Below are 13,426 nucleotides of genomic sequence, written 5' to 3'. Positions count from 1 at the left end.
GAGGCTACTAATTTCCTTTGAGACTCCTGGTACCTCATACCTTAATGCTCATAACTATGTATCTACAATTCTGTTTTTCATGATTTCTAACCTCTGTTCTGATATTTTATCATATATATATATATATATATATATATATATATATATATGTGTGTGTGTATTATCTATAAATAATATAATATATGCAAATCCTATATGTCAAATATATCAATATAAGCATGTAGATATTAGATCGTTTTTCTATTGCTGTGATAAAATACTCCTGTGAAAGCATCTTAGGGAAAAAAGGCTTTCTTTTGACCCATAACTGAAGGGTATTATCCATCACAGTTGGGACATACTTGCGGTAGGAGCTTGAGGTAACTAGCTGTTTCCATTGTATCCTCTCAAATATCCACATATTCCTTTCCACAGGTTCTGATATATATTTAAATTGGCTCTGTAGCTGTAGGTTGATATTTACATTTCTTTTTTAAAGGTTTCTTATTCTTTCTTGTTTCTCATTTCCTGCTCATTTTGTCATTGTCAGAGAAAAAATTGAATTTCTACTTTTTAGTGCATGGCTTTTTGTCAGTCCTATATGCTGTTAATTTTAATGAATAAAAGGAAGCTGAATATTTTTTCATTGAGAGACAATTTTCTTCTATAAGATCTATTCAATTATGTCATTTAAGATTTCTGTCCATTTGGTTGTTTTTAGACTGGAGGGAGGGGTAGTTTTAAATTCCAGTTACTAATGTGTGAATAACAATATATTGCTTTGTATAGCCTTGGCTATCTGCTTTGAAACTGTGAATTTCTACTGTCTCAAAAAAATTTTGCTACTTTTATTGGAAACGTTATCCCATCACATTGGGCATTATCATTTGTAATGATAAGCAACATCTTTTTTTAGGTTTCAGCTCTGTCATTTTACTTGGCAGGGTGTTCTCTTGCTGGAGGGAAGCCTTGACAAGCCTTGACAAGCCATAGATTGTCCACCAACAAAGTATATTCATTAAGTTCCCAAAGAGTCTCTATGCACAAATTCATTCAGAATGGGTTATGTGATTCTGTCAACGTTAGCTCATTCCCTCTTGTACTAAAAGTGTCAAGTATGGTAATTTTTCTCTTTAGTAGTCTTCTGTCCAGAGGGGACAGTTGGATTTAAGTACCATCCACCAGCCAATCCCCTCTCTTTTATTTTGGGAAAGAAAAACATCCTTGTTTTTTAAAGTCATCATTTTTTCAATTGTGTTAAAGGATATACTTAAAACAAGCAAAACCAAACGAAACAAAAATCTTCTCTCATATTCTCTTCTTATATTTTTCTACCACATACTCTGACCACCCATGAATTTTCCCAAACCCTTGCTTCAGTATTGGTTTTGAAATTCTAGTGTAAATACATATAGAAAAAAATAATTTTTTTGTTGATGAAGATTAAGAACCTTGATAATGTGTTACTGTGTTGAAACCCACTAGAGTTCCAGAGTGAAGTCAAAAGAAAAGGAAACAAAAACAATAGCAGAAGCTGTTTGTAGAAAGAAATGGTAGACCCTCCTTTTTTATTGGCAGTAGTGCTGTGTGGGAATTTGTGTGAGTAATGGATTTCCTGGGACAGGATATCTATAAGATTTATGTGAAAACTGCCACAGCTTTAATTGATGTGGCTGAGGTATCTCTGTCTTACAGAGCAGAGCTAAGATGTCTGTGCTGTCTGTTGGGTGCAGCAAGAATCCTGTATTTATTGAGTGTGAGGAGACTGTATATTTGCAAGTGCTTTCCTGACAACCAGTGGAGTCTGTTTCTCATCTTTAGGAACAGCTTAGAAATTCTGGTCAAGCTAAAGGGGAAGATAGATTTTGTCATCTGGGTGAAATATTGCTCTTAAGAGCTCTCATGAAGGAGCACAAAGATGGATTAGTATTTATAAGTCAGTGAGTTACAATTCAACTGTATAATATTTCTTAAGGAAGTGAAATAAAATTGGCAGGGAAACCATGCTATTTTATATTTTTGGTTTCAAATGTAACTGGTTGCCAATGCTTTGCTAAGTCCCCACCATCTTTGCTGTATGCAACATGCTCACTCCAGCTAATCTTTATCTTACTGATTTCCCTTGGATTAAGTAGACATGGATAGTGATTTTACCAGTAATCTCTTTAAAGCAATTCATTTGAAATAAAAATTAATTTACTATAAATTAATAATATGATATGGAAACACTATGAAATATTTAGAATAATTTTAAAACAAGAGGTACTTTTTTCAAAAATAATGTTAAACTCAAGTGACAAAACTGATTTTTAAATTATTACTGAATTTGATATGTAAATATATCTACATGTAATATCTATGGAGATACACATACTTCACAACTATAATTGAAATATGTTTAATTGTGAAATGAGAGACAGTGTCATGAGTTCTACATAACAAAATACATACTATTTTTAGTAAATGACATAAACAGGTAAGCTGCTTTTTTGAAGTATGTACTTACGTACAAACTGTACAATAATATAAAGTGCACTGCTCATGTTTGTATATCACTGGAAGCTCTTGTCACTATTTTCAAGGGCATTTTGATTGGAGAAGAATTTGACATGGTCTAGAGTCATTTGTGTGTATTCAACATAAGCACACAAATGTTTACTTCTCAAGTTACATTTAGAAATTTTATTTTATATTAGGTTATTTTTATTATTTAAATTGTATTTTATTTTTGTAAATTATCTATTCATAATTTAGTTTATGCTTGTTGACCTGCAGTTAACTGAGATGTTTTATATGATTTGTTTAATTTGTGTCTTCTTTTGCCTAAAATTGGTAAAACATTGGCTTTTCATTTGTGAGATGAAGAAACAATTTTGTAATAGAAGTGAGTTATGGTGGTTAATGTTTCTAAAGTTGCCTTACAGAGAATCTTTAGATTTTGAGTTTTCTTGAAATGTTTTCTTAATAGGCAAAGCCAGTGAAAACAGGTAATTTACAATCAATTGTTGATCAAGTGGTCTATATTTCTTTAATTTTCATGTTGGTTCTTGATGACTTGAACAGAAACATTTAAATTATATTTTTTGGAAAACAAATCAATGTATTATAAAAAGCAAGTTTCATTTCTCATTTACAGACAAATTAGTTTAATGTAACATTAAGAGGGACCCTTTGTCCAAATACTTCAGCCATGTGCAATTTCATTTGCTTTTAATGTTGATACTAGGAGATAAGTACAGATGAATCGCCTCTTCCTACACACACTGAAAAAGCAAAATCTAACACACCGGAGTCAACCGGTTGAAGTTACAGTGCTAACAAATGATGTAGGTACGATTTGAGATTTGAAATTTACTCTATTACCTTATTTTGATTTTTTGAGATTATAATATAATTACATCATACACCTGTAACACAACTCCTAAAGCTAAAGCCCAAATTCATTGTGCCAGATGTGACCGAAAAATAGCAAGAATATGAGGAATAAGTAAAAATTCTAGACATTTTTCCTGTAGAGATGTATTCGCTAACATGCCATGATCTTTTGTGCCCACTAGATGGCACTAGATCACCTTTTGAAAGGCACATCACCCTAGTGTACTGTAAAAATCTACTCTCAGGGTTAGCCACTGGAGAAAATGCTGACCATAGTTTTTTGCCTAAATTTTGGCAAAATTATAGCAAGAATTTATAGTTCGTACAAGTTTCCTGAATCCCACTTCAGTTTACTTATTTCTTTACTTCTTTTAGCACACTTGAGAATTTTGCACTGAAATTAAAACTCTGAAACGCATCTAAACTATGTAGGTATGGATGAAAAGTCCTTGGATAAAACCATCTTTGAAGAGCTAAGATAGCTTAGATATCAACATTGCATTTGAAAGTTTCCTGGCTACTTTTACATTTTTAGTTTTGCGATTTCAGGTGACAGGAAAGTCTCCATACTAAAATACTCCATGATTCCCTGCCTAAGGGATGGTGCCACCCACAGTGAATAGGCCTTTTAACACTCAATAATATAATCAGGAATGTCACCTGAAAGACACACTTGGCTTAAGTTCAAGCACACTTTCAGGATGGGAGAGCTTTTAAAAGAATTTCTTTATGCAATAAAGGCAAGAATCCTTTAGTAACCTCCTATACTAGTTATTGTTTCAGGTTTCAGTCCTTTTTATTTTTCACAATTCTTCTTCTTCTTCTTCTTCTTCTTCTTCTTCTTCTTCTTCTTCTTCTTCTTCTTCTTCTTCTTCTTCTTCTTCTTCTTCTTCTTCTCCTCCTTCTTCTTCTTCTTCTTCTTCTTCTTCTTCTTCTTCTTCTTCTTCTTCTTCTTCTACTTCTTCTTCTTCTTCTTCTCCTCCTCCTCCTCCTCCTCCTCCTCCTCCTCTTCCTCTTCTTCTCCTCCTCCTCCTCCTCCTCCTCCTCCTCCTCCTCCTCCTCCTTCTTCTCCTCCTTCTACATCATCATCATTTTTTTATATCCAGTCATTTTTCCCTTCCTGGCCCACTCTCTGACAGTTTCTCATCCCATTCCTCCCCTCCTGTCTCAAAGAGGATGTCCCTCACCACCACACCACACCACCAGACCTCCCTCCACCTCTCTGAGGTCTCAAGTTTCTTGAGGATTAGTTGCATCTTCTCTCACTAAGGCCAGACCTGGCAGTCCTTAGCTGTATGTGTGTCAGGCCTCAAATCAGCTGGTGTATGCTGCCTGCTTGGTAGCTTAGTGTCTAAGAGATCTCAGGGGTCCAGATTACTTGAGATTGCTGCTCTTTCTATTGGGTTGCCCTTCTCCTCAGCTTCTTCCAGCTTTTCCCTAATTCAACCTCAGGGGTCCCTGACTTCAGTCCAATGGTTGAGTGTAAGTATCTTAGTCAACTGCTTGTTGGGACTCTCAAAGGAGAGCCATGTTAGGCTCCTGGCTGTAAGCACACCATAGCATCAAAAATGGTGTAAGTTTCAGTCTTTTGAAAGAGGTTTCTGAGGATTTTCATTTTCATGGCTTTGAGGATTTGTGTTGGTTTTGATAGGAAAAAAGAACTATTTTGCTATTTTGGCTAGAAAAGAATAATTTTGCCTATGAATTTCACAAAGTCTTGTTTTTGATAGCTGAGTAGTATTCCATTGTGTGGATGTACCACATTTTCTGTATCCATTCCTCTGTTGAAGGGCATCTGGGTTCTTTCCACCTTCTGGCTATTATAAATAAGGCTGCTATGAACGTAGTGGAGCATGTGTCTTTGTTATATGTTAATGGATGGAACTGGAAAATATCATCCTGAAAGGGGTAACCCAATCACAGAAAAACACAAATGGTATGCACTCATTGATAAGTGAATATTAGCCCAAATGCTTGAATTACCCTAGATGCACAGAATACATGAAACTCAAGAAGGATGACCAAAATGCGAATGCTTCACTCCTTCTTTAAAAGAGGAACAAGAATACCCTTGGGAGGGAATAGGGAGGCAAAGTTTAGAACAGAGGCAGAAGGAACATCCATTCAGAGCCTGTCCCACATGTATACATATACATACATATACAGCCACCAAAGTAGATAAGATGGATGAAGCAAAGAAGTGCAGGCTGACAAGAACTGGATGTAGATCTCTCCTGAGAGACACAGCCAGAATATGGCAAATACATAGGCGAATGACAGCAGTAAACCACTGAACTAAGAATGGGACCCCGTTGAAGGAATCAGAGAAAGGACTGAAAGAGCTTGAAGGGGCTTGAGACCCCATATGAACAACAATGCCAACCAACCAGAGCTTCCAGGGACTAAGCCACTACCCAAAGACTATAATGGACTGACCCTGGGCTCCAACTGCATAGGAAGCAATGAATAGCCTAGTAAGAGCACCAGTGGAAGGGGAATCCTTTAGTCCTGCCAAGACTGAACCCCCAGTGAACGTGATTGTTGGGGGGAGGGTGGTAATGGGGTGAGAATGGGGAAGGAAACACCCATATAGAAGGGGAGGGGGAGGGATTAGGGGGATGTTGGCCCGGAAACCGGAAAAGAGAATAACAATTGAAATGTAAATAAGAAATACCCAAGTTAATAAAAATGGAGGGAAAATTTTAAAAAAAGAAAATAATTCTTTTAGCCTTGAAATACTATCTTAGCTCCAGTTCCTGAGTGAAAAGAAAGAAAAAAAAAGCAACACTGACAAACACATACTAAAAGAGAAATAGTTTATCTGCCTAATCACTACATCATTGCAAGGAAGTCAGTGCTGTGGAAACTTGAAGCATTTGCTACTCACGTTATATTCACATCCAAGAAGTAGAGAACATTGAATACTGCTTGGTATTGTTCAGCCTCCCTTCTCCACTCTTAAACAGTACCTAAGGAATGGTGCCACCCAATAGACAGATCTTCTCACAGCAGTTAATATAGTCAGGATAATGCACACAGACATCTCCAAAGGCCAACATGATTAGATAGTACCTTCCTGAGGCTTTTCTGAGGTGAATCTATATTGTGTTAGCAAAAGTAATTTTGATATATGTTTTGTTTTAGTCTCATTCATTGTTTGTTTTTAAAAAATTTATAAGATAAAAAGAAGGAAGGTATGAATTACAAATTAATTAGCATTCTTCCCATCTCTTTATATCCCTTATTTAATCCTAATATATTTACTATATCACATTTCTATTTTAATGTAAGTCCTTTTAAAATATTTATTAATTTGTTTTTATTTATTAATATTATTTATTTATTTATTAAAATATTTATTAATTTGAAAACGTGAGCCTGCTGAAGATAACAGATTCAATATCTGAAGATTTATATTTATTTAATTCCTTTTTATTGTGAATATTTCAATAATGTCATACTCTTCTGCATATATTAAAATATTATATATAATCTTAAAACTAAAAATAACAATTACTCCATAAATAAAAGGAGCAAGCAGTAAAACAAAACATTAATGCCTACAATACCAGCTAACCTTAAAGCAGACTGCTACTGTAGAACTCAGACTTTTCATTTCTCATGCTATGCTGCCTATCCATAGAATGTGATGGTAATAGTTTTAGCATATTTGTGAGTAGAAAATCAAGGCAATAGTTCATGATGAGATTTCTCTTTCTCTCTCTCTGAGTGTGTGTGTGTGTGTGTGTGTGTGTGTGCGCATGTGTGTGTGTGTGTGTACAGGTTCATATTGGAACATGCATGTCACTGCTCAGATACTATCAAGCATTGGTTGGTTGGTTGGTTGGTTGGTTGGTTGGTTGGTTGGTTGGTTGGTTGGTTGGCTTACTGGCTGGTTAGTTGGTTGGTTGGTTGGTTCATATGTTTTTGAGAAAATCTCACTGGCCTGGGATTCACCAACTAGCCTGGGGAGCCTCCTGTGTCTGTATCTTCAGTGCTGGGTGACAAGTGTACACCACTGTAACTGATTTTCTTTACACGGTATATAGGAATTAAAACCAGGTCCCTTGGCTTACAAGCAAGAATTTTATGAAATTAATGATGTCCCAACCCCTAGACCAAAGCTATCCTTTTCATGTATTTTATTTTTGAAATTATACTATTATTACTAATTTATTTCTTCCCTTTCCTCCTTCCAAACTTTCTCATATATTCATCCTTGCTTTCTTTCAAATCCATGGTCTCATTTTGTAAACTGTTGTAGCACATATGTATATATATATGTGCATATTTCTAAATGCAACCTGTTCAGTCTCAATAATGTTGCTCCTGTGTATGCTTTCAAGGCCAAAAAGCAATCAATGTGCTCTTCTTGTTGGATGTTTTTTGTCCCACTCTGCATTTTAGTTCCCTATTGATAGTCATGTAGGGTTGAGGCCTGGCAGTCTTTCTTTTGTCTGCTTTGGCATGAACACTCCCTGATCTTACAATGTGTCCTCCACCTCATCTGTAATATTCCCTGAATATTAGGATATATATATATATATATATATATATATATATATATATATATATATATATCCATATCCATTCAGACTGGGCTCTGCCAAAAATGTGGCTATGTGTAGGGTTTTGGTCACTTATAATTTTGTAGTTTGTGATAATTATCTCACATTATGCAGATATATAGTCATGGTCCTGCAGCAGTATCTGTGAACTTATATCTGATCCACAAGGAAAGAGCTAACTGGAGATATGTGGGCTGTTGGAATTTCAGAGTCCACCACTAGTGCCGAACTTACTCCAGGGCAGTATCTCCCAATCATGCCAAAACCATTTTACCAACTAGGGACCAAATATTCAAATACATAAGCCTATGGAGGGCTTTCTCATAGGAATCACCACAAAAGCTTAGTCAATGACATCTCAGTGATATGAGGCTTGAAATATCCTTATTCTGCTGAATTGAAATCTTTGCACAGACTTTTAAATATTAAAACCACTTCTTTGGCAGTGATTAAAACTAAGGTACATTTTAAAATTTGATGTTAGCTGATAAACCTAAGGGATCTCACACTGACAGAATGTGAAGCAGGAATCACTTCTCTGGGACAGAGCTCATTGGCTATTATGTTGTGGTTTATTGACAGAAGGGGACATTGTGAGACAGTGAGTTTAGACAGATAATGAAAGCCAACTACAATGGATTCTTTGGGTCATTTAAAGGCTTTTCTCCATCACTAAAAATCCACAAGCAGTGACAGCCATTTTCTTCCATGTACTGCAGCTCTTATCTTGATAATGGTATTTAAGTCTCTAGCGTACAAGTCTCCAGTGATGCCATTGCTGCCAAAGCACCAGCCTCTTTCCCCCATAGTTGGGTACCTATGCCTGACATTATGTACAGTATGTAATTTAGTGTAAATAAATATATCTTTTATAATTTCCAGGCATGCACCATTATATTTCCCTGTGTATCACATAATTCCTCTTTCCTTTTCCTCTCTACTCCTCCCAACTGCTGTTTGTTTTCTCTGGTGTCTTATTTCAGCTTCTTTTGTCAAAAACCTTTACTTCTCCCTGCAATGTGATATTTCATCCATTTTTTTCGTGTTGAGTGACACTTGAAAAACTTACAAATCTATATATTTATCACTCTGAGTTCAAATAAAATTGGTTGAGATGAAAAATTTCACTTGTTTTCTTTCAGAATTCTCATTGTCCAATATATGCATTAACTATTTCTTTCAGTTTTTATTTAATACAGAACTATGTAACGAAACACTATATTTCCATGACTAGGCAGAGTGTCCCATGTCTGTAATCCTAGCATTGGGAGGTTAGCATATGAAGTTCAATACAGTATTTCACACTAATGTAACAAATTTCATGCCAGTTTGAGTTTACAGGGGAACTCTCTATGACAAAAAACAAAAACAAAACAAAACAAACAACCCCACAAAATACAAAATACAGGTATGGATATAGATATGAACTTATCCCCAAATCTTGTTTGCATATTATGTTTCATGCAGAATGTATAATACAGGTATGATATTAGAAAACTTATATTTTCCAGGTGGTTTAGAATCTTTGAAATATCTTCAACAACTGATTGTGGACCACAATCAGCTAATTAGCACTAAAGGTCTTTGTGAAGTACCCACCATCGTGTACCTGGACTGCTCACATAACCATCTTACTGATGTTGATGGCATTGGAAATTGTGGATTGCTCCAAATAGTAAAGTTGCAGGGAAATTACCTAAGAGAGGTAAATTATTTAAAGTAATTGATTTGTATAACTAATATCTTTCTTTTAGTAGAAATATCTATCATATACTGTGAAAAAATCAATAATTTTTTTTTATTTTTTAATTATCCAACTGTATGTTATTTCCAAGTTACTTTTTTTTTACTTTTTAGATTTTGGTACCATATATTAATTACACACAATGATGGGTTTCATTCTGATATTTTCCTATATATACATAACATTTTTATTGTATTTATAAAACATATTACCATCTCTTACCTACTTCCAATGCCAATTATCTCCCTTTTGAACTAGGGGCCCTCTTAATTTTTTCTTGTGTGTGTATGAGGGGGTAAGAGACACAGAGAGGGTTTCATTAGGTCTGTAAACAGGAATATAGCTAGACATTTTTCTACAGTAGCGTGCAAACCCCATTATTAACTGTATAAAAATCATCAGAGAACGATAGGGCTCCAAGTAAGACCTCTCTTCAATGGCATGGTAGGTGTTGACGTGCCTAGTCTTGAAGAGACCTTGTGCAGGTAATCAGAACTGCTACGTGTTGGAGCCTGCCCTGAAGACAGTGTTCCACACTCTTCCACCTCACTCACTCAAGTACCAACATTCCCTCTGCTCCTTCTAAGATGTTCCATGAGCCTTAGGGAGAATACTATAGATGCCCCCATTTAGGCTGGTTGTTCTTCTGTATTTTGATCTGTTATGAGTCTCCACAGTCACTAATAGAGAACTAAGCTTTTCTGAACCCGACGGCAGTAGTGTTATGTGGTAACAAACTTGAGTTATTCAGAAGGTATGTTTGAAAAGCACATCTTGTTTAGCTAACAAAATAACAGTAGTACCTTTCCCATTAGAGGGTATGAACTTCCCATCTATGATTTAGACCAGCTTTCCAATACCAGGAAGATATTCTCTCCAATAGAGCAGGAATCAAATTCAAGCAGAAAGCAGTTGTTTATATCAATAACAGTTGTGCAATTATTGAACTCCTGTGTTCAACCCACTAGTCTTGTGAGTACTGCTGAACACAAGGAGCACAACAGAGTATGAAGGGTGGTGACAGTTTTCTCCTGGATACCTGTATAGCGTTTTGCAACTCTCTGAAGGCCACATAGCAATGATGTTCCAGCCCAGCTCTATTTGTTTCTCTACATCATGTGACCAAGTTAGCTACATCAGCAGGCTCTAAAGCCGCTGGCTCTGGTGGACCATCAAGAACAGTGGCAGTAAAGATTAAAACAGAGACAGAAGGAACACCCATTCAGAGCCTGCCCCACATGTGGCCCATACAGATACAGCCACCCAATTAGACAAGATGGATGAAGCAAAGAAGTGCAGGCAGACAGGAACTGCATGTAGATCTCTCCTGAGAGACACAGCAAGAATACAACAAATACAGAGGCGAATGCCAGCAGCAAACCACTGAACTGAGAATAGGACCCCCGTTGAAGGAATCAGAGAAAGGACTGGAAGAGCTTAAAGGGGCTTGAGACCCCATATGAACAACAATGCCAAGCAACCAGAGCTTCCAGGGACTAAGCCACTACCTAAAGACTATACATGGACTGACCCTGGACTCTGACCCCATAGGTAGCAATGAATATCCTAGTAAGAGCACCAGTGGAAGGGGAAGCCCTGGGTCCTGCTAAGACTGAACCCCCAGTGAACTAGTCTATGGGGGGAGGGCGGTAATGGGGGGAGGATGGGGAGGGGAACACCCATACAGAAGGGGAGGGGGAGGGACTAGGGGGATGTTTGCCCGTAAACCGGGAAAGGGAATAACACTCGAAATGTAAATAAGAAATACTCAAGTTAAAAAAAAATAAAATAAAATAAAAAAAATTTAAAAAAAAGAAAATAAACCTTTTTGCACACAATAAAAAAAAAAACAGTGGCCGTCGCCATTGTTATTATATTGTTTTAGGGACCAGCAACATGAGGAAGGGAACCCTCCGGAAGCTGGGGTCTTCATTAAGTAACCTGTAGCCTCTGGATGCACCTTAACTACCTATACTGGTTATCATCAAGAAAAACTCATTTCTTAATTGTGAATAGATTCCCTTATGATTTTTCCACATAACACTGATTTTATCTGACCCTCACACCCCAGCATCTCCCCTCCATACATGTACCCTGACATTCTACTATCCCCTCTTAAGTAATATTTCCCTTGCTCATAGACCCTTTACATTATTTAACTTTTTAACCATTTAGTAAAACCCCCAAATGCTTATAGTGTTTTATAATCTAATTTAACATGAAATTTGCAGGTTACTAAAATACAGAATATCATAGTATTGTGTTTTAGCTATGTCATAAGTTTGATCATAATTACCTACTTTGAAATTAATTTTTATTTATAAAGACCATCAAAATAATGTTATTTTCGACACATTTTATCCATACTAGAAGATTCTGAATAATATAGTCTGAATTATGGTTTAATTTTTACCGGAATTGATGTATTGTAGACTTTGGTAGAATCTATACTTTTCAATTTGGTTACAAGATATTTTACCTGCTGTCAAGTAACAGAGTATATTTAATTGCAGCCTCCATCCTTAAGAAATCATGTTCTCCTCAGAGAGCTGCATTTGGACGACAACAGCATCTCAAGTGTGGAAGGACTTTCTTCTTGTTGGTTGCCTTTACTACAAATTCTAAGTATCTCACAAAACAGGTGAAAATATTTTCAGTTTAGAAATGGATTCAAACAATAATTATTTGAAGATTGTGGTATGATATACATAAAAACTCAAAAAATTGAGGAACTAGGATTTATCAAAATTAATCAGTATACAATATCACAATATACAACGATAATCCTAGTATTTTAAATCCAAAGTGGCTGACTAACCCTAGGCTTTTAGTAAAATGATATCAGTTTATTTTCCTCATTTGGTCCCTGCTCTAAAATGTACCTGTACAAATGCTCATGGCAGGTTTGTTTATGTTTATAGAGATTTAGTCTCTGGAAAATACAGAATGTAAGGGATTTATTTTAGAAGGATGCCTCATTTCTCTCAAGTGGTATTTATTAAGTCATGAAACAATAGGTTTTAGTCTTCTTTCAATTTGCTTGCCTTTTGTAGATGTTAAAATGGGTTTACATTTGAATTCTAGATGGATAAAATGTAACTCTTAAATTGTCTTGACACTACATGAAATCCAAAGACAAATTATAGATGACCAAACATCTGTATATTTAGACAGAATCATATAGTCAAAATATCCCCACAATGTGTGTCCTTCTTTCTCCCTGGTCTTAATATTTCATTGAAACCTGTTGACTGTAATATGATCGATTTGCTTACCGCAGGCATGTGGAATAAAGTGGCTGGACTACTTATTACAAGAAATTAATTCTTTGAGTTACATGATGCTTACGGGACAAGGAGAAAGGACAAATGTTTGTAGGCTTAGAAGTCATATAAAATTATCTCTCAATCATTGCCAAGCAGTGATCATATTTTGAAAATGTTTATATCAAATGATTGAACACCAATATATCAATCTTTGAAAATTAAAGACTGAATATACATTTTAAAATCCCTTTAGATTGTTTTAACCACATCTAATTCTGAAAGCTGACTTGCGTTTAACAGTACCTAGTTTGGATTTGAAGAAAGCTCCTTCAGGTGAAACCACAGAAGTTTGCACCTACCTGAATGATAGGATCATCTTACAGTAAATATGATCCCCAAATCAAAAGATGTCTCAGATGTATGTAGAAAACCGTGCAAGAATGGGCACAGCATACATACTAGACAGAAGTAGTTCTTAAACTAATAGAAAACGT

At 35.8% G+C, this 13,426-nt stretch overlaps 1 protein-coding gene across 2 annotated transcripts in view; it reads left to right on the top strand.

Annotated features, from left to right (window-relative positions):
- The window catches only part of Lrriq1 (leucine-rich repeats and IQ motif containing 1), a 218,294-nt gene that overhangs the window by 39,891 nt on the left and 164,977 nt on the right, over nt 1-13,426 (top strand). For both annotated transcript variants that reach the window (NM_001447135.1, XM_087556318.1), the window contains 2 exon segments: nt 9,434-9,627; nt 12,180-12,307. In NM_001447135.1, the coding sequence (NP_001434064.1) occupies nt 9,434-9,627; nt 12,180-12,307 (322 nt within the window).

The sequence above is a fragment of the Rattus norvegicus genome, chromosome 7, assembly GCF_021556685.1.
Source record: "Rattus norvegicus strain SHRSP/BbbUtx chromosome 7, alternate assembly SHRSP_T2T, whole genome shotgun sequence".
NCBI classification, from domain to species: domain Eukaryota; kingdom Metazoa; phylum Chordata; class Mammalia; order Rodentia; family Muridae; genus Rattus; species Rattus norvegicus.
Note: the sequence above shows the minus strand (reverse complement) of the source record. Positions and strands in the feature narration are given on the sequence as shown.